Source organism: Sciurus carolinensis, chromosome 6 (assembly GCF_902686445.1).
Source record: "Sciurus carolinensis chromosome 6, mSciCar1.2, whole genome shotgun sequence".
NCBI lineage: Eukaryota > Metazoa > Chordata > Mammalia > Rodentia > Sciuridae > Sciurus > Sciurus carolinensis.
The window spans coordinates 105,554,043-105,576,519 of NC_062218.1; the positions used below are offsets into that span (position 1 = coordinate 105,554,043).

The 22,477-nt window shown below is 36.7% G+C and overlaps 1 protein-coding gene across 3 annotated transcripts in view; it reads right to left on the minus strand.

Annotated features, from left to right (window-relative positions):
* The window catches only part of Jakmip2 (janus kinase and microtubule interacting protein 2), a 173,427-nt gene that overhangs the window by 27,443 nt on the left and 123,507 nt on the right, over positions 1–22,477 (minus strand). For 2 of the 3 annotated variants that reach the window (XM_047556188.1, XM_047556185.1), the window contains 11 exons: positions 21,354–21,410; positions 20,246–20,365; positions 19,221–19,349; positions 17,010–17,093; positions 16,286–16,348; positions 13,052–13,150; positions 11,766–11,864; positions 9,869–9,922; positions 8,948–9,013; positions 4,337–4,405; positions 1,594–1,671 (listed from right to left, as the gene is read on the minus strand). In XM_047556188.1, coding sequence (XP_047412144.1) covers positions 1,594–1,671; positions 4,337–4,405; positions 8,948–9,013; positions 9,869–9,922; positions 11,766–11,864; positions 13,052–13,150; positions 16,286–16,348; positions 17,010–17,093; positions 19,221–19,349; positions 20,246–20,365; positions 21,354–21,410 — 918 coding nt within the window. The remainder of the gene's footprint in view (positions 1–1,593; positions 1,672–4,336; positions 4,406–8,947; positions 9,014–9,868; positions 9,923–11,765; positions 11,865–13,051; positions 13,151–16,285; positions 16,349–17,009; positions 17,094–19,220; positions 19,350–20,245; positions 20,366–21,353; positions 21,411–22,477) is intronic. The other variant, XM_047556187.1, reaches the window with a different exon arrangement.

Here is a 22,477-nt window from a genome sequence, read left to right on the forward strand (position 1 = left end):
TCCCTCTATTCTCAAGTATAGCTGAGAATAGGTTTATTCTTTCTTCCACTTGACAGCCCTTCAGATATTTGAAAGCATCTATCATGATGGTCATTCTTTTAGAATTAAACGATCTAAGTTAGAATAAAATACTTGAAATTGAAGATGTATTTCATGCACAAAATGCCACACAACAATTCTCTATACTTGAAGATGGCTTGATGGTCTCCATGTTTTTTATTTTCTTGAAATAAAAATTGGGGAATATGATCCAAAAATGGGCTAGAGTCTTGGAGTTGGTCTGTTTTTTTAATATGCTGAGATTTATGGTAGCCCTAGCACTAACATTTCTCTCTGAATCTTTGCTTTGATAGATGAGGGTCTATTGTCTCTTATATCTCAGGGTTTTCACTTGATTTTTTATATTCTTCAGATACAGATGCCAAAATATATAATCATATTCCCTGTGATTTTGGAAAGGAGTAATTGGGCATGTCCCAATAAGGATATTTTCCTAGCTCTTGTCCTTGACTAAGCATATCTCGTCTATGAAAAGTTAAATATGGTTTTCTAAATGAGGACTCAATACTTTTGGGAATCACATACATACCCAGCTCAATTTTATTATGTATAGGTAAAAGAGACAAGGGTGAGAGGGTAGGAAGGGAGAGGAAAAATTACTTGCTTCTTTGTTCTCTAATTAGTGACCAATTATCATTCTCTTCCTTTCAAACAATGCCAGAGCCTTTTATTCTTGGAGGGGGAAGACTAATTCATCTTTGTTATAAGAAGGGGCTAAGTGGATCACTCTTTTCCCAAAAGTGACTCAGTCTGCTTCCAGGAAAGCATTATAAAAACCTCTGCTAGCAACTTCTTGAAATATTCCTCTGGTTTGTTCTTTTCCTTTTGATTTATTACTATGAATGGGGGTAGGGCACAAGGAGAGAGGAATATGAGTTGGAGTCCAATATTAGCAATTTTGTAATATGAGTTTGACAGAGTAGAAAAATTTGAGTCTCTATCAGCATATCCATCAGGGAGGAAAAGGCAGAGTCCACTTACCAACATAGTCCCACTTGCTGTGCATGGATTAGGATAGCTAAGGCCTCAGCATCTAAAGTCAGATCTATACAATACCCACTGACCAACCTGGGAAAGTTCTGTTTTACTCTCAAGGCTTTCCTTATATGGAAGATAGCAATAGTGATATCCATGTCTCATAAGGTAATTATAAGGATTAAATTAATTAAAACCATGCATAAGAAACATTAAATATTATTATTCTACCAGTAGATTAGACTCCCAACTGACTAGAGTTGTTTGATAAAATTTCATTTTCATCTAAACTGCCATCCAATAGGTCCTTCATCTAAATGTTATTTAAGTCTCAATTTAATTTTTTTTAAAAAGAAGTATAATTATCTAACATTTTAGTAATACTATAACAGAAAAGAGGATGTTCTTATTATAAAATTAGAACCAGAGGCCAGTAAGTGCATGGCCTGCACATTGTGGTCTGTTCAACTACACAGCATGACAAATTAAGTAGGATCCCTGACTTCATAGTGTACAATGGTAAATTCTCAAGGTGGCTCCACTGGTTGCTGTACTTACCATATACGCTTGATCGAGAGCTTGTTTTCGATAGTCTAGTTCTTCCTCTAGATAACCTTTTATTTTGCAGAATTGTTCCTATAATAAGGGCCACATTGATAAAAGAATCAGTTTAGTTAATAGAAAGGGGTATATAAAGCACATGATTAATGATTTCTCAAATTCCAATGTAAAACAAATCACTAGTATTTGTAGAATCAGAGGTTTTTATTAAGGAAAGAGTCCAACTTTCACTGTCTCACTCAGGGAAGGTGAAAATCAATAGAACAAGGCATAAAAGACATGATGAAAAAAAACCCACATAGAAAGCTCCAAAAGATTTTATGCCAATTGGAGAGCACATGATTAAGTACAGATTTCAACAAGATGCATGTTAAATAATAAGTCCATTTGTGTAAATACTGTGGGCCCTTTGAGTATGCTGGGTCTGCATCCAGGGACTCAACCAAATGCAGAGTAAAAATATTGAAAAAATTACATCTGTACGTGTGCAAACTCTCTTATCATTATTTCCTATAAAGTACAGTTTAAAAGTTAAAAAGTAGCATTTCCATTGTATTAAGTATCACAGATAATCTAGACATGATGTCAAGGACATGAGAAGATGTATGAAGTCTATATCCCAATATCATGCCATTTTATAATAAGTGACTTGTCCATCTGTGAATTTTGTATCTGCAGGGGGTCCTGAAACCAATGTCCTGTGAACACAAAGGGACAACTCTATATTGTGATAATATATATTTTTAAGAATATTATGAAATTTCTATAATAAACAAATTCAACTTGCTGAAATTTGTCTGTGTACAATTAGTAAACACAGACCCAAATAACATTTTAGGTGGAAGGTCAGTTGTGCCCATGCTACCCCTTGATGAGCAGATGTCTGCCCTTGCCCCAGAGCTGCTGTGAGCTGGAGACAGCACTGGGGTTTCCTCACTTGACCCCAGTTCCTGTGGGCTTCTCATATCCAGGACATCTTGCCATTAGGATCTAAAACTGCATCTGTGTGCACAACATTGTCATAAGTGAGTCAATTATTATTATTATTGTTATTTTTTTTTTTTTTTTGGTGTTTAACTGAAGGAATAAGGATCTTTTCCTGTTCTGGGGAAGCTTCAGTAGTGCTGGAATTTGAGAGAATGTGTAGCAATTTTGCTATTGACTTTCCTCATCACCCACGGGTTCCATTGCCAGCTGGTACAGGATGACTGCTTCATTAGTAACTGCATTTGAAGAGCTTTCAAGGGTGATTTTGAATATAGACATTTCTTTTTTTCTTTTTTTCTTTTTTTTTTTTTTTGGTGCTGGGGATCGAACCCAGGGCCCTGTGCTTGTAAGGCAAGCACTTTACCAACTGAGTTATATCCCCAGCCCCGACATTTCTTGTTAAACGTTTTGACTGCAGAGTCTATCCTCTTGGTAATTGTGAACTTGTATAGAACATAAGTAAATGATTTATGTGCTATAAAAATACAAGTTGTTTAGATTACAGAATTCCCTGATAGGAATATACTACATGTTTTAAAAATAATAATGATAATATTTATGAATTGTCATAAAATTTTGCACATTGCTGTAGGTTAATAATAACCAATTCTGACACTCAGGGATTTAATTTTTTAAATGACATAAAATTTACCATTTTTAAATGTATACTTTGGTAATAATGAGAAGCATATTTATATTGTTATGCAACCAATGTACAAACAGATAAATACCTTTCCATTTTTCCTTCCTCTCAGTCCTTGGCAACAACAGTCTCTCTCTCTTTTTAAAAGTCAAATAGTGATTTTGTTATTTTTATTTATTTTTAATTGGTGCATTATAACTAGACATAATAGTGGGATACATTGTACATATTTGTACATGCACATAAAATAATTTGTTGAACATCATTCTTTCTATGTGTTTGACTAGTAACTCACATGAGTGGGATTATAGAGTACTTGTCTTTTTCTAGTTTATTTCATTGAACACAGTGGCATCAAAGTTCATCCATGCTGTAGCTTATGTTAGAATTTCCTTCCTTTTTAAGGTTGAATTATATTAGAAAATATACATATTTTGTTATCCAGTTACCAATCCAATGGTCATTTTGGTTACTTCCACCTTTTGGCTATTGTTAAGAATGGCACTATGACTATGCATGCACAAATCCCCCAGACCCTGCTTTCAATTCTTGTGTGGGTGTGTATGTATATAACTCCAGAAGAGATATTGCTGGAATGTATGATAATTCTATTTTGAAGTTTTGGGGCAATCACCATACTGTATTCCCAGTGGGGCTGCACCATTCCCAACAGTGCATAAGGGTTCTGATTTCTCAACATCTTTTCCAGCAACACTTGTTGCTTTCTACTTTTTTAGAATAGTAATCATCCTAATAGATGTGAGGTGACTTGGGAATTTAAACCATCAGACTTTCAGTCACCATTTCTGTAATTTTCACTTGATAATTATATGCAGTATAGAAATTATTAAGAAAGAAATTATTAAATTATTAATTATTAAGAAAGAAAACATCTAATTCAATTTTCTGCAGCTTTTCAGAGAATGCTATTTTCGGAGAATATAACTTAAAATTGCTGAATACTTCTCAAATTTTATTCCATGATTTGTATACAACAGGGAAATAACAAATTTTCATCAGTGTTGGATAAAATTGAAAAAGGCAACTTCCATTTTCCATTTGCCTTATAAATGTTTCTTAATTTTCACAATTCCTCGTCTTTGTACTCACCATGTCACTTTCCAATTCCATCATTTTCTGGTGTAGGGCAGCCTCTGCTCCTTCAATCTGCTGGATCCACTAGGGATTAACAAGAAAAAAAGTGTAATATGAGTGATCTGGCTGATAGCTTGCAGACTGTTCACTCGTTCCTGGTTCCTCAGTCTCCTCCCCTTAGATCTCAGAAAGCAGGTTCAGAACCCTAGTGAAAACTGAATGCACTTTTTTTTTTCCTCTTGGTTCAGATACAAGGCTAGAGTCTGCCATGTGTCATTCATTCAACAGATGCCTTCACTGGCATCTACCTCTGGTCAGGCACTGTGTTAGGTTCTAGGGCTGCAATGGTGAACATTTCCACAAGGCTGCCTCCACTGGGGATACCATGGGATGTTTTCTTGGAAGTAGCAGTTGCACTGAGATCTGATGAAAGAGTGAGAGATATCTGGGACAAAAATGAGAAGGAAATCCCCAGTAGAAGGGACACTATGTCCAATTGTTCCAGTTTGGAGAAAATAATGAATACATTTTTAGTATGCAAAACTGATTATAGCAAAGTGGTAAAGAATTATTTTTAAGTGGAGACATTTCTAATAAATTACATGTAAAGGAGTTCGCTTCCTAGTACTCAGAATATATCATTCTGTTGTATGGTATTGATGTTAGCATTGAAAAATACCCTAAATGGTTTTAAACTTTGAATAATCAATGTGGGCATATCACATATATGGTTTAATAGAACCAATTATTACAATGGGTCTCTATCAAGTTAAATATCAGCTGATGTGTTCTGAAGGCAACTGGACTTATTGATTAAGTGTGGGATTCTGTAGGGAGACTACCATGACTTTTTAGGTTTTGATGTCTGTGTAGCCTTGAAAGCTAACCTGACCTCTCTATTTCAAGTTTCTTATCTATAGAGTGGAGTTAATAATAATGTGAAGATTAAAGGATAGAAAATCCATGTGAAGCACTATTCATCAAGTGCTGCATGTATTTGTGTTCTTCACCACCAGGCATTTCTAGTTAGTTTATCTGTGATACATGATGTGGTACACAGAGTACCTCAGCATACTAGCGCCTTGGTGTTCACAGACAGACACCATGTTTGGCCACCCCTTGGTGGTATTCCATTCATTCATACTGGAAGAAACAACATGTTGAGGCTGGAGAGGTAATCTCTAAGTTCTTTGTACATACGTGTAGCTTCCTCCTGAAAAAAGTTCAGTCAAAAGTCACAGTTTCTTTTTATACTATTGAGTTTTACTAAAATTCTTCGTTTTGCTTGTGGCTCATTTTTCATCCAGAAGCAAGTTCTTTTTTAAATCATGTTTTTGAGAGCACTGTAAATCTTTAATTATGAGCTTTAGACCTAGATCCTTATGTTGGGTCCTGCTCCTTATAATCTGTGCGATCCAGGACAACTTACTGAATACCCCCAGTCCTAGTTTCCTCATGCATAAAGTGAAATAGAGCTATCTATGGACTGGTTGTGAGAAACAATGAGATAACATATATACAGGTTTACTGCAGTACCTATTCTGTGTTCTCTCATGTAAGCGCACTATTATATTTTAATGTTAAAGATAAAACTTCCATGTAGTACAATTGCTATTCAAATTTGAGGTCTCAGAAAATTCAAGGCTAACATTTAGAAATACTTGAGAGTAAATCTTATCTGTGAGTCCTCAAGACAGGAGGTAACTTTAATCTGTGAATTGCAAATATCTGCTCTAGAAAACAGTTGCATAGACCATGAGCACTTTAGGGCAGATCTTGTCTTATTCATCTGGTTCCTCAGTTTCTAACCCAGTGCTAAGTACATAGTCATCTATCTGTGTTTGTTCAACTGAAACCCACAGACAGCTGCCTTGCAAAGGAGCTAAGTGGAGCCATGCACTAGTATATCACAGTGCTAATAACCCAGCTCCTATGCGCTCGGCACAGCCAAATACCTGCTTTTAATAGGATGCCTGATGAGAAGTTTGGTCAACATTACTATTAAGGACTTTGGGCCTTGACTCTGACTCTTATCAACTTCTAGCTGTGTGACCTTGTGTAGACACCTACCTTCTCTTTGCTTTAGATTCTGTTTACAAAATTGAGATGATAAATACTTAGAGCAATAGTTAATGCTCAAAAGAGACTCCATGCCAGGGTTCATTATGACTGAATGCATTTTGCACCACACTCACATAGGACATCGATGGATTTAGATTGGTGAGTCTAAGTAAATGTGAAGCACACAAGGTCATTTTCCCATTCACCTCTTTAGTCTACACTTTTCAAAGAATTATTCCATTTTCTTGGTAGTCTTCAGGTAGTTTTTCTTGCACTAAAGAACTGCAGTCCATCATAACTCCAACTTCATGAGACTCTCTATCATTACTAAATAAATACTTAGAATGTGTTAGAACAATAGTGTTTTCTCCCTTCGGGTCACAGGAGCAATATCTTGTGAGCATTCATGAATTCATGCATTCACTTCTTCAGTGAACACTTCCTGATCACCTATTTACCTGCTGTTCTGATTGAAAAGCTAGGCAGGGGAAAGGGGAAGGAGAAGGGACACCATATTTGCCCTCATAGGGCTCAGAGTTCAGTGGTAGGTAGAAAAGTAAATGGGAAGGTGCAATGCGGTTGTTAATATCCAAGGAGCAAAGCACAGGTCAGTGTGGAAACACGGAGAACACAGGAGAACACAGTGGGAACACAGCCCTGACTGGGGAAGCCTTCTGATTAGGATTTAGCCAGGAAGGCACATGCCTGTAATCCCAAGCTGGTGCAGGATGGAAAGTTCAAGGCCAGCCTGGGCATGTGCAAGGCCCTGGGTTCTATTCCCAGCACCACACATACGCACAAAAATTTAGCCAGACATAGAGAAAAAGGCAAGATGGAAACCTATTTTAGGTAAAAAAGAATGGGGTAAAGGAACTAGAAACAGAGGCAGAGAGAAAGAAAGGAGGAGGAGATGGTGGAAAAGTAAACAGTAAGTCAAATCCCAGGGGCCCTCTGTCAAATTCTGAATTCTGGACCTGGATTCTGTATTAGGGACAATGTGCTGCTACTAATCTGCTGGGGAGAGGAGAGGGAAAGTCATTAAGTTTGTAAGTAAACTGTGAAGGAAGCAGATTTTAAAAGAGCAAAGTCCAGCTTTTATATAATTTCACATGTATGCACTCCAACATGCACTTCTGACAGGTAAGGCCTTAAAAAAAAAAAAAAAAAAAAAAAGGCCATTTCATACTTTGCAGAATTAACATCAATTTCTTTCATCATCTGATGCCTGGTCCATATTAAAATTTCACCAGTGGTCAGCAAAATGTCTTTTTTTTTTTTTTTTTTTTTTGGCTCAACTACTGAGTCACATCCCCAGTCCTTTTAAATATTTTGAGACAGGAGCTCACTGAGTTGCTTAGGGACTCATGAAGTTGCTGAGGCTGGCTTTGAATTTGTGATCCTCCTTCCTCAGCCTCCCAAGCTGCTGGGATTACAGGCATGTGCCAATTTGCCTAGCCAAAAATGTCCTTTTTTTAAAAAAAACAACACTTGGTTTCCCTACATCAGGATTTGGAAAGGATCATTTTAATATTTCTTAAGTACCCTTTTTATTTTGAAACAATACTTCTTTCTTGCTATCTCCTGCCCCTGCCTAACTTTTCTCCTTCATGTCATTATTTGGAGTAACCATTTTTTGTGTGACTACGATGATATTTTATTATGATTACTGTATTTAATTTCAATCAATTTAAATTCACTGAGCCCCCTGTGTCTTTTATTTTATTTTATTTTTACAGACTGCATTTTGATTCATTGTATACAAATGGGGTACAACTTTTTGTTTCTATGGAGTAACATATTTTGACCTGTAAAATTCCCTCATTTCAGATTGGAGAAAGCTGACTATATGTGCTTGGTTTTATTTAATTTCTAACAGATTTTTATTCATTTCAGAACTTAAAAAGCATCTCAGTGAGTGTATACAGTACAACTCTAATTTTATCTGAATGTGTGCACATGACTCTCAAGTACACACTCATTCTTGAGGCACCCTGAACACAACCAGTTATTTGGCTTCTCCATTTGTCTTTCCTTTTCTTCTTGCCTTACTACTTACCGCAGTTGAACACAAGGGGGCAAGAGCACATCAGTGTTGCTTTTCTCCTGACAGTCTCTACACAGGGCTTTCCGAATGAGACTGCAGTGAGCCATGCCAAGCTACAGAATCAATGGGGAACAATAGGTGTGTATACACCTGAGGAAGAGTGTGACAAGAATAATGCTCCAGGTTACCACATTCAATGAAATCCTTTGTTGGCTTTCCAGCTTGGTCAGGATTGATTGTATAATGTAGTCTAGAAGTTTCCCATTTTTTAAGAATGCTATATTTTTTAAGGACTTTAAGGTAAATATTGTCCACCCACTGTAAAATCAGTGTGTAGACTTTTATTGTTTTTGAGCGGGGGAGGGGAGTATATTCTCATTCTATCTGAGTTGGTCATTTTTATTACCTATTCAATAATGCAAAGTCATGTGCAAAGGGAATGTGCTCCACATCCTACCCTGTTCGTCAGGTGTTAAACCAGACATGGAGATGATGCAGTGTTAGTAGGACTTATTACCTACCTTCTCTGCTAGGGACAGCACAGTACTGGCCTGAATGATGGCCACTTGTTCTTCATTTCTTAAATTCTGTGAAAAATAAAAGAGAAAGTTAATAAGCTGAACATATTTATGATATTTACACTGCAGAAAATAATTGGTGCCATAGATGCTACTCTTTATGTATACACAAAACCTAAACAAATTCCTATTGTTTAGTAATAATTCCTAATAAAGAGTTAATCCAAAAAACTTGAGACATACAAAGTGTGATTTTTTTTGCCTTTTTACCTTTCCTTAATACTGATTTTATTTTATGTCACTGCAAGGATACTTCATTCATAATCATGAGAAAAACAGAAACCAAATAAAGAACAGTCTCTTCATAGACATTTTGATGTGATTCCATAGATTCTGTTTTCTCCTTTGATAATTTTTCAGGTCTTGAACCTACATACATCTTTCAGTTAGTTTCGCAATGAATGGTCCCCCACTGAATTAATATGCCTTGACCCTGTCTAGAAGGAGTTTTTAGGAAGAAAAAGGATTATAGCTTTCTGTGTCATTTTTATGGAGCTGCCAGCAACCCTAGTATTTAGCCGCATTTGCAAATGCCTGACTGATTAATTTTATACTGGATGCCTCTGAGCAACCATCAGATGGTAATTAGCTTTAATGACTGCAGATGTGGTCAGCATTCAGATCTGAAACCTGCCTACAAAAAGCACTCTACCAGGTCCATTTCAGCCACTACCTCCAAGAGACCCTAACATCCCCTTTGGCAAAGTTGTTTAATATACTGTAGAGACTCTCCAGGAAGCTACATCTGTAAGTGAAAATGGCGTCTCAATTGCTAAACACACACATGATACACTGGCAAGTATTTCTTACCTCTTCTTTAGGAAAATTCATATCTTTATCATACTTAATCGGTTCATTACTTACCCCATTATCGCCCAAGATATCAAGCTGCTTTATGAGATCAGGGATGTTCACATCCTGCAAAATCAAGAAGATGCATTCAAGTCAAAGATATGAATGTGACTTCCCAATCTACCAGTGCCACATACCAAGTCAGAGAAGTCATTTTAGGGCCCTTAGTTTTTGTGGGTTGTTTTCCATGAGGCATACCTGGTTCTGAGTTTCCATTCTGCTTCTTACCGGCCATGTGAACTTGGGACAACTACTTAACAGTTCATTCTCAGCTTTCTCATATGTTAAAGGGAAATAATAAATGTTTACCTCATAGGCTGGTGTAGAGAATGAAAATGTGAGAGTCTAGCATGAAGTAAGGACTTGGGGTATGGTCATTAACTTGTATTCTTATAATTGCCATTTTTTTTTTCCAATCATGATAGATTTCAGGCATCCAAGAAAAGTAATATAAAGAATCAATTAATTTTATTCTTATTAGACGAATCATGGTTTGGTTGAATTTTGACTGTTATTGTAGAAAACTACAATGCAATTCCTTTTTTTTATGGTTAGATTACTTTCATCCTATGAGAAACAGCTTATGGGAAACTCTAGTTCTTGTGTCTGTTTGAAGCAGCTAAACTCTGAAATGTTTCTCTTGGATATAAGTTATATCCACTAGGTTGTTTAGGATTAGGATTCCTAATCCATTAAAATTAAGTTGTGCTTTATCCAAGAAAAAAGTACCTAAGGAAAAGACAAAAAGAAATGCTTTCATTGAATTAAAATTAAATTAAAAATCTCTTTGATTTACAAATTTTCAAGTAGCCCAGGAAGGCCGGAAGTTTAAACACCACAAAGTGGTTTAAGATGGAAGACAAGGAAGCACAATTTTGCAGCCTAATTTCTATTTCACTTTTTTTTTTAAACCTCATTATACCACTCCCTCCTACTCATATTCAAACAGCAGTTCAGCAGTGTCCTACTACCAGGAAAGACAAAGTCTATCTCTATGTGATAGCAAGAGAGAGGGCAACTGAAGCAGGCATGTATGGCAGCTCAGTGGAGGAGCAGAAGGACCATGCAGAAGGTACAGGAGAGACCAGGACCAGCAGGAGGCAACACAGCTACAGCTCGGGAAGAGAAACTCACAGTGCAGTTCCATTACTCTGGAGGACAATACATATTCTGGGAAACATAGTCACTTCAATTTAACCTTAATATTTAAAATGTATTCTGTTAACACTAAAGGTAGATTTTATTTTATTAAATAAGTGACATGGTATAAAACCTAAGCACTTCCAAAATGGAAATCCTCCCTAAATTAAATATATCAAAAGAGATGGCAAACTAGATGACTTCAAAGATCTCTTCTAACTCCAAAATCCCATGATAATGAATCCCATAGCACCTAGAAGGTCACAACAAAGGGACTCAGCAAATACATTTTTATCTGGCAGACTTGATGTCTCTCTCTCTCTCTCTCTTTTTATTTTTTAATTTTTAAAAATTTTTGCAGTGCTGGGGATGGAACCCACAGTCTTGCACAGGCTGGGCAAGTGCTGTACCAATGAGCTACATTTCAGTCTTTGAAATATGCTACTTGAAATATTGACTTAATTTCTTATTTCCCCTCATTAACTAAGGCTAATTATCTTAATAAATATTTTAGTTGTATACCTTCTTTATGTTGCTCTTCTCTAAATGATTATGTCTGCCTGTGTTATTTGGTATTACTGTTCATGTGTGTGTGACACATTTATATTCTATTGATTTTTCCAACAAATGTGACTATTTGCAATTCCTCCATGGTTCGTATTAAAATGCCATTCAGTGACTGAAAAACAAAACAATCATAAACAACTTCCCCTTTTCCAATTACCAGTTTTTCTAATTTTTAAAAACAAAACATTTCATGTATGCTTACCTTGACACCTTCTTTCATACAGTAGATTTGTAGAGCGCTTACACCATCTGAGAATGGGTGGATTTGTAGATTAAATGGAGGGGATCGCCTCTCTCTCTCCTTGAAATACAGCAAAGAATTTGTGAGAATTTTAAAATAAAGAGCAACTGATTAAACACTATACTGGTTGTATCTTTATGCAATTTCAGCAGTGTATCAATATGTCCATTCCCCCCAAAAAATTAAACTCAAGGTGTTCATGCATAAATTTAACAGAAAAGAACTGACCAGTCAACTAGGCAATATGGAAGAAAAATGGATAGATAGTGTCATCCATTCTTGCAAACTTTTTGATTAGGGGAATGCAGAAAGTGAAGTTCCACTTTAATATGCATGAATATTTAGAACTTTCAGATATCAGAGTGGCCTTGCAAAGAAGTTTTATGGTAGCAAATAGCCTTTTCAATCCACTCAATCATTTTGAATGAGATCTGTAGGCTGTAAAAGATGCCTCACTCTTCTTCCCTGAAGGACAGCAACTACTAACTTTTTATCCAAGTCTATTTGGAAATAGCCTCAAGAAAAATCACTGGTAAAATAACAGAGAAATCATTCAGGAATTTTCCTTACAATTTTACATATCAGCATACATTCAAACCAACCATAAGCCAAATTATGCATGATATAATCAAAATCTGATTTGTTTACATGTTTGGTTTAAAAAATAAAACCCAAATCAAATACCTGAAATTTGGTCTCTTAATAAAGGTATTTCCTAAAACAAATTACCTTGCTTCTTAGTATCTTTTTGAAAAATGTTTTACAGATTAACACGTTTACTTACCAATTCAAATTTAACTAATGTATTTTCTTTAACATGTTTTGAAACATAATTCTTGAAGTGACACTTCTGAGTCAAGATTTAATGAAAGATGGACATTATTGAAAAGCAATGAAATAATGATGAGGTTTAAATCCATTATTTAAGTGATTTAAAAATCATCAGACTTGTGGATAAAGGCAAAGGGTTTGAAAAGCACAGAATGTGAGCAGAGAGTTCTGATTGGTTTCAGGGTTTTACCACTCACAGCTTGGGGGACTTGGGCAAGTTATTTAGTTTTAGTTGCCTCCATAAGATCTGGAGGGTGATTGTGAGGTCCACGTGAGCGTATGAATCTAAAAATCTTCATTCAGCCCCTCTCTGAGGTGCTCAGTGGATGTCACCACCATCATCATCATCATCACCATCATCATCATCACCACCACCATCATCATCATCACCACCACCATCATCATCATCTCCTTACTTCTAGTTCTAGGTTTCGAAACTCCAGCAGCTCATTCTGGTCTCTGGCATCCTGTAGTTCCTGTTGTAGCCGGTGATTTTCTGCCTCCTGTTTTTCTATCTAATAAAGTAAATCCTGAAGTTAGGTGAGCATTGCAAAAAGCAACTATAACTTTGCAAAGCAAGCATGGATAGCGTTCACTTACTCAGTGAATCAATCATCTAGGCCATGACAAAATTCCCAAGAAGATGTGAGTAAAATAGTCTTTGGCTTTCCTTCTAGTTATCCTTCAGCTAAGATGTCTGAGTCATAGAAAAGAATGCTGGAAGACATCTCTGTTTCTGGGGCTAATGTCTAGGGCTCCTGTGAATAGTAATGTGGGCTACTCATATGCTCCTGTGGGTCAGACATAGCAGAGCAGAACACAGTCAAGGGTTTCCATGAGGGGGATTGATACCTCTCAGTTCTGGAGTTACCACTTGCCAGGGAAGTATTTTTTATTGTAAACTGGCAATTTATAATTATATAGGTCTATAGGGTAAAAGTGATGCTATAATTTGTGAATATTATGTGGAATAATTCAATAAAGCCAGTTAATTCATCCATAACCTAAAATACTTATCATTTTTTTGGTGATAATATTTGACATTTATGCTCTTAGGAATTTTGAAATGTATAATAATTTTTTAAAAACAACGCTTATCATATACAAAACTTCACTAAATTCCAATTACCTACAGAATAAGTGCAAATTCCTTAATGGAGTTCAAAATCTTTAGTAATCCGTTCACCATCTAACTTTAAATCCAGTTTTAAATGTTATCTATATAATCCCTAAACATCCTCTGTATACTCACATGACTGACCACATACACACTAAAATCTGGCAACCCCAATCTACCCAGATGAAGTGACTCTTCCACAATTCTCTGTCCTCTCTGCAAAGTGCTTCCCTATCTTCTTTTCTACAGAGAAAACCCTACGCTTCTTGAGCACCAAGCTTTAAGGTCCATAAGAACCTTCCTGGGGTGGGAGGAGTCAACCCATTCAGAAGTGACCCATTCTTTCTGTTTTCCTATAGGACTTTCTTATAGGACCTTTATACAATGTGATGAAGCATAGAATTAAGTTAGTTGTGTTCAAATGTACCTCCCCCTATAAACAGGCTCCATATATGAGTCATCTATGAATGTAAGGGATAAGAAAATCTTTATGAATGGCAATAGACTTTGGGCTTCCTTTGACACTAGCTGTGTGGGTGGGTATTATGCATAGTAAGTATTTAAAATCTCAAATTTAGAAATACGAACCCATGGGCTATTTCTTTTTATCACAGGATGAATCTTACTCACCCAAACATATACTTTTAAAGCAAAATGTTTAACTTTACTGTCATTCCTGTTTTCAATTTATTCTTAGAAGCCAGAGCTCAAAATTTCTCCTTTTGGACCAAATTAAAAAAAAAAAAAAAAAAAAAAAAAAAAAGACTAAAAGAAATCAGATATAAGCCATAACGGGAATCAGTTTTTGTGATAAAAAATCAAATAACACTTATTATTAGACATTGAAATTAATAGGAAAATAAAGGTGGAGAAATTACGTGTTATTAATTAATGTAACCAACTCAAGCTTTTTTCCTTCTTTTCTCGCAGTGCTAGGGATGTAAACCTGGGTCTCACAAATACCAGGGAATTGCTCTACCACTGAGCTATATCCCAGCCTTTAATTCAAGTTTTTTTTTTTTTTTTTTTTTTTTTTTTTTAACCCTAGTTCTCAGTTTCAGACATCTCTAGAAGCTGACCTCGATAGTAAAGGAGACTGTACTTTCTGGAATCTTGTATTGGGTCAGTGATGGGATATTTGCTGATTCTGGTAGTGAAACAATTAGATTAGTTGTCCACAGATTTGAGTTCATTGGCTAAGGATGATGAGGTTTCTAAGGACAACAAAGTTTCTTATAGGGACACTTAATCTTTCCAAGAGCATCGGGTTCTCGATTTTGGATACCTATGCACCCTCTGTATCTCAGCTTTGTCTTACATCATGCAGGCAATAAGACTTTGCAGGACTGGTGTTGGGGAAAGAGGAGATGTGCATCTGTTTCTCCCTTCTCATGGTGCTTAATTCTTATTACTTATCAAAGATAGAAAATATTGGTAGAAACAATCCCAAAATAATTTCTACATACCTCTGGACTTATCTACAGAATTATTTTTCTTACTCAAATAAGCTTTCAAATTCTGTTTCTATCAGGAATAATGTTTATTTTTTTATCCTTGACTAGATTGTAGAAGGTAAATACAAAAGGGAAAGTTGTCATTGAACTTAAATCATTCTCTGTTAATGTAAAATTGCCTCAAGTCAAAAGCTGATGTTCAGGCAACCAAAATTAATTTCATATATTGGGCTGAAATCATGCTTTTGTATTGCACTTCGTTTACCAATTTTCCTGGACATGCTGTTTTGTTTTGGATGCATCTTTAAAAAAAGATTATTTCCTTAAGAAAAGAAAAAAGAGCCAGGCACAGCAGCACATGCCTGTAATCCCAGTGGCTCGGAAGGCTGAGGCAGGAGGATCGGGAGTGTGAAGCCAGCCTCAGTGATTTAGTGAGGCTCTAAGCAACTTAGGGAGATCCTGTCTCAAAATAAAATATAAATATATATAAAAAACGGATCTGGGGATGTGGCTCAGTGGTTGAGTGCTCCTGGGTTCAATTCCTGGTGCCAAAAGAAAAAAGAAAAGAAAAGGAAAAAAAAAAAAACAAACAAAACACTCAAGCTTAATGAAAAAGGTTAAAAGAGAGAACACAATCTCTGCTGAATTGCAGCACGGTCTTAAGAGTCATATGCTCATTCCTTGCACAAACAATATTTGTGGTGGGAGCTGCGTATTTTTGGTAGGTAGACACCACATAGAATGTGTACATGTGTGTGCATATATATATCTATGTGTACAGTATATACATATGCATATGTATAATATGCATACATATACGGTTAACGGATCAGCGAGTTGCAGGGATCACACCCCTTCAAGTCTGTACAATGCGCAGCGTGGAGCCATGCACACGTGCCACTTAACTGATGGTGATGGTGGTGACGGGGATGCGGTTGAGCACGCAGCAGAGGACAGAGCAGCGCCGGAAAAGCCTCCCCTTCCCTGGCCCCTGTGCCACTCCTGAGAGCACCCCCTGCTGCTCCTGGATCTCTTGACACTTTCTCCTCTGCCCCACTAGGGTATTTTGCCCAACATACCTTTTCTAAAAGCTCCTGGTTTCTCTTAATGAAAAGTTGTTTATCTTCTACCCAGTGTGAATCCTGTTTGACAAAGAATATCGCGCAGTCAGCATTTCAGAGTGGCACGAAAGAGCACGTGTCCGCAAACCACTTGGTCAGAGCTGTCTTCTTTCCACCCGGTGTATTTGTTTGCCAACATCTGGTAAGTGACACCCACCCTGCCAGCTCCTTCTAGTCGCCAGGAAGGTTTCACCTCCTTTTCCCTCACTCGCTACCTCTACCTTTTTCAGTCTGAAAAATCCAGGACCAGACTTCTGGGGACTCAGAAGTGACCACACAGGCAAAAAGTGAAAAGGGTCAGAATGCACACAGGCTAGATACATATGAATGGAAACATTAAAATGCAGAACCATAGATGTAGCATAGAGGCAAAGAATGCAGCTGAGGGTCCACTGGGTCTTTGTCTTAGCAGTTTGTGAAAACTCTAGGCTATTTGTATGGGGCTCCTCTTCCTCTGGCCTTTTCTCTCTCACCCCACCTCATTCCTTGTTGTGGCTGGTTTCACACTCTGGCCAGAAAAACACCAGGGACAGAAATACAGAGTGAACATTCTGACACAGTTTGAGAAAGGTCACTGTGGAGAGCCAAGGCGTGTTCTGGGTTTGGCCCATGCATGGGGTGAGCTAGAGGAGGGTCAGATTGAGTTCCACATCTGCAGAAGAGGTAGCAACCACATGCCTACCTGCCCTTTCTGAGCCAGCGTCGCTTCCAGATCTTCGATTTTGGCTTTATACCTCAGCACCTCTGCTTGGAGCTGCTCTTGAGCCTGGTGAAAAGGAAATTCCAGAACTAAACAAGCAAAATGGTCATTCTGAAGCAGACCAGGTATCCCCAGAAAGAGACCCCCCCTACCATATTTGTAACATATAAGCTTCTCTAGAGGAAACCCTCCCCTCATAACTGAGATTTTTACACAGGATATCAGTAAAAATTTCTGCAGAGGGCATTGTGGTTTATAGCTTCCTCTTTTTAGTAAATGCCAGGTTTTCAGGAAAAAAAAAAAAAAAACTTGTAAAACCTCTGTCTAGCCTAAAAATAGGGGACAAAGAGTAACTGTTATGTACCCACCCACTGACATGCAACAACCCCACTGAGTATAAATCTAAAGGAATTTCTAGGCTCAGGGTCCAGAGATTTTTAAGTGATAGATACTCTGGACAGCTGCAGCTAAATAATCCGGCTTCCTGAAAATTCCTCTGGTGTCCAGCCTCTTCTGTCCTACATCAATTTGAATTTTTCTTTCACGTTCCTTCACTAGTTACTCAACAAGTGAGAGAGATGAGAGAAAAAAAGAACTTTCTATGATAAAAGTATCTTTCTAAACTACTTCCATGATCTAAATTCTTGTTTAAAGCCCTCTGTGGGTCTCTTTATCATCAGGTTAGTGTCCAAGCCCTTTAGCGTGTCATTCAAGAAGGCCCATCTTTTCCTATTCCTCCTCAGCATGCAGTCTACCCCTTACCTGCCAGTGACATTCTTGTTTCATAAATCCTAGTTTCTAACTTGCCACTTCTCCATTTGAATGAGTTCTGTTTCTGGAAAGCCTTGTCCCATTTTGCATCTCCACATCTACCCATTCTTTCAGAGCCCACTTTGTACCTAAATCTAAATCCAAATTCTAATATTTTAAACACCCATTCCTGTGTCAGTAAAAATGCTCAGTAAATACTGGTAGTGAAAAACACAAACATTACAAGCTTTGAGAAAACATACGATGGCATTCAGGTATACCCCTTTGTAATGGTGGCTCACCTGTCTGTTCCAAGCCAAAGTTTCATTTAAAAAAACAAAACTAAACAAAACTTACTCCCTTATGTACGCAAATGTGCATGTGTATGTGTGCTACAATTTAACATATATAACTGTAATAGTCATCTTTCCTTCTAAACAACTGACAGCAGTTGCTACAAGACTCTTCAGTATATTGTAGTCTGTTCAAAAACAAAATGAGATAAAAAAAATCACTTGATAGGTCTATAAGGCAGTAATAGTGTGGTAGCTATGACTTTGGAGCCAGAAGGCTAGGTTCATAGCTTTGTGACCTAAGGTAAATAATCTAACTCCACTAAGCACATTTAACTTCTACTAAATGATTTTTGCATCTTTTGCAACTAGGAGATACTAATACCTAATTCATAGAGTTGTTTAGTATCACATAGATGCATGTAGAGTGCACAGCTCAGTGTCTGAAACATGGCCAGCACTCATAAATGTTAAGTATCAGTACTGTTTTTATTTTCCTTTCTTCTTTCCTTACCCTATTCCTCCCTTTCTTCCTGCCTTTCTTCCTTCATTCCTTCCTTCCTTCAAGATAGACTTGTGTGAGGTGCTTATGGCATAATAGAAAAAATATTTGACTCAGTGAGATGTGAGGTGGAATTCCAGCTTTGCTGTTTACTGGCTGTGTGAACTTGGGCAATTCAGTTAACCTTTCTGTCTAAAGCTCCCTTTTAATAAAAAAACTGCCTTGGGGAGATGTCACCAGATTTAAGTGAGATATAGTTTATGAAAATCCTCGGTAGGCTGTCCAATGTAATATTACACCATTATTCACTAAGAAAAGAAACTCGCTAGCCATTGTTTTTGAAAGATAAAAGTTCTTTTTCCAAGCAAGAAACTAAATAAATGGTTTAAATGGTTTATCAAAATCCAATATTGTCTAGCTTTGAAAATCTAAGTTTTTAGATAGCAAGAATAGAACTGTATACTCAACAAAAGCATCAATCTAAATTGTTTATAATGTCTTTAGATCCAAGGTGTATTGACATAAAAGATAAAACAGTTCAAAAGCTGCAGTGGAGAGAAGGGTGCTACTGACATTTTCATGTGCCTGAGATTCATGCTGTGACCACTCCAACCTAACTCAGAACACTCTGGGTAGCTGGGCACTAACCTTGGCTTCTCTTTCAGCATCGATGATACCTCCCGTCTGCTCCTGCAGCAGGGCATATGCTCTTTGGAGGGCCTGGTATTCTTTTGTTAATTGTCGAAATCTTAGCTCTGATTCTTCAGCTGCTAAACTCTTGAGGTTTGAAAATAAAAAGGAAAAAAGAAAAAAAAAAATAAAACAATCCCAAAGTAATTTTGTTGCATTCAGGTCCTGTGTTCAATGTGAATATTAATATTGAACCATTTTTTTATAGGGAAGGAAAGGTTGTTTGATTTAACATTCTGTTTGACTTCATTTTTAATTCTCAAGTGTATGTATGGACACAAGTAGTGTAATACTTACATTGCAAAAATGTATAAGAAGTTATTTTAATAAGATTTATTCATTTATACATTTCTGATTATACCCATTTATGCTTGGATATCAGACAACTTAGATTCAAATGCAAATAAACACACAGATTTTGGATCTAAATCCAAGGAAAATGATACTCAGTTTTACTCTTATTTCTTTTCAATAATTCCTATCCACAACTTCTTCCCTAGATAAATTATAAAAACTTTTTTATAGTTCAAGGTCCTAAACTTCAGAACTAACACAATCATTAGAGAGTTTTGTGAAGATGAAGATTGGGGGATTTTACTGCCCAGATTGCGAGTCAGGGGATGTGTGTATGGGTCCAGGACTTTTCACTTTAATGAAACCACCTAGATTGTTCTGTTGAGGGTGGATCACAGAAATGTAGGTTGTATCCAGAAGCCCTCCGAGCTTGTTCTTTCCTAGATGAAGGATGTTGGAGAGTGACTTTTATTTTGAAAGATGTTTTCAAATTATAGGGCTGAATTGCAAAGGAGGTTTTAGAAGTTTTACATGAGAGAGGTGATGAATAAGGCCAACTGTTGTCTCTGCTGGTCACTGTTGTGAGATCACTGTGTGCGCATCATAAAAGAGATGAAAAGTGAATTCTTTTCCTTCCCCTTCAAGGAAAGATTTGGTGACAACATCACACAAGCATAGGAAGAGCTTACCTCATCCAGGTCATCGTCAGGAGTAGCTGGTGTTCGATCTGTTCTGAAGGAGGCCATGGAAGATGTCTCTGAATCCATGGAGTCCTCATCATAGCCAATGAATGGGTCCAAAACAGGCCTCTAAGCAGAGGGGAAAGCATGTGTTGGCTGACATGATCACAGGTGGGGAAAGCTGGCACTTCAAAACACCATGCCCACGTACATGCCCATGAGCACCCAAGACACTCTTACGCTTCTTTGATGAAAGAAAAGTATTGGGCAGGAGCACAATAGTGGCCATGAACATTTCTCCCATGTTATTTCATTTCTGACTTATTCAAAAAGAATTCATTCATATTATAGCCTCCTTCACATGACAGTTTTTATCTTGATAAGTTAATGTAGTAATTTACTCTCTCTACTATTTAAAATGTGCTCATGGGACTTTGAAAATCCAGGCATCTAAATGCTGACATGCAATACTATAATGCCTTCTCCAACCCAATTTTATAGGTAAGAACATATGAACAACATATTTCTTGGAGTCAATAAAATATTAAAATAAAAAAAGAAAAGTTAGGTATTTACATGAAGAGGATTTCAGATCTTTAATATTGTCATCCAATTCCACATCCAAATCAAATGAGGCACTTAGTAAAAACAAACACTGAAACCAAACAAACTAAATAACAAGACTTCGGTGGGCTCTAAGAGGCTATCCTGATACTGTGGATTGAGAGTGTTATTATCAACAATATTTATTGTTTAAGTGAATAATGAAAATATATAGATAGGACGAGCATCAAACTCTAATATTATACAGAGGGAGCATGTCTACCTCTAGTCTGTTCTTGGATTGTAACTTTTAAACTTGTCAAGCAAGACTTTCTACATTGAATTTAGTGTTTTCTCCATAAGACTCAAAATAGAAAGTCATATTAAGGCAAACACAATTATTTTCAGACTCTGAGAAATGTCAAGAGAAGAGATTTTCTTTTAGCAAATAAAGCTCATGGTTTGCTGAGTTCAGGAACATCTGATATATCACATTTTTGCAGGAAGATTCCTTGGCAAGCTCACCTCTCTGGCTATTTGTGGCAAATGCCTGATAACCTAGTTTTCTCATTACCTTAATTGGCTTGGAACTTCTTCTATGCTTTCTCCTACGGATGAGCTTTTCTCTGTCCTGGAAAATAGATAAGGGCTTGTGAGAGCTACAGTTGATACATATAGCCATACAGTTTTGTTTGTTTTCTTTTTTTCAAAAACAGATTGTGGCCTTATATACTTTTCTTTAAAATAAGATCATTGTTTGGAAAATTTGGGCAACTTTTGGGTTTGATACTGGAGTATTTTCTGAATAAAAATATTGTACTTTTCCTGATGATTTATTTGGTTTTGAGGCCTCACCATCAGGAAGTGCACGGTGTTTCTAATCTGAACCCTCTGTTTTAATTATACTTAAAAATCAAGTAGCTTTGAAAATCATTACTTATATCTCCCTAAAGCATGGTTCTTCTCTTTTCTCAGACCCCAGATTACTTCAGATTCGTGTTTAGAGAATAACATCACAATGAAGTGAAACTTTATTTTTTTCATTTCTTCATTTGTAAAGTACAGAAAACTATCTTTTGGCTATTTTGTGGAACTTTGTTTGGATTCTGCAGTCTGTAAAGAGGAGACAGGGAGCACAGTATCTAGCTCATTGAATTCATCCAATGTTTCTGTTTTATTTTTATTTATTTATTTTTAGAGGGGAATTATAGTGATAAATATTTTTGATTTGTTCTTGCTATGAATGGAAATACTGAGGGAATTTGGGGATTATTTATCAAGCACTCCATGTATTTACTGCACAAATTTAAAGCAGATGTTCTGATAAACATGTCTGAACAGCCCAGAATTATGTAAGAAACTTACTTATAGCTTAATCCAGGATGTTCAAAGTGAGGTAAATTCCTGGACTTGTGAAAATGTGACATTTATTAGTTATTGTGATGTGGAAATGAAGGGATGAACCCAGAACTTCAGACCACATTTGAAAAATAATGTGTTTTAAGCAAATGACATTCAGGCTTTTTGTTCCTTTGCCTTTAAAAGTAAAAACATTTTGGTCTTGAAACCTCACTGTAGCTAAGACTTTTTTTTTTTTTTTTTCCTTTCTTTTGCTATTGGGGATTGAACCCAGAGTTGCTTAACTAACCACTGAGTCACATCCCCAAATGTTTAATGTGTTTTATTTTGAGACAGGGT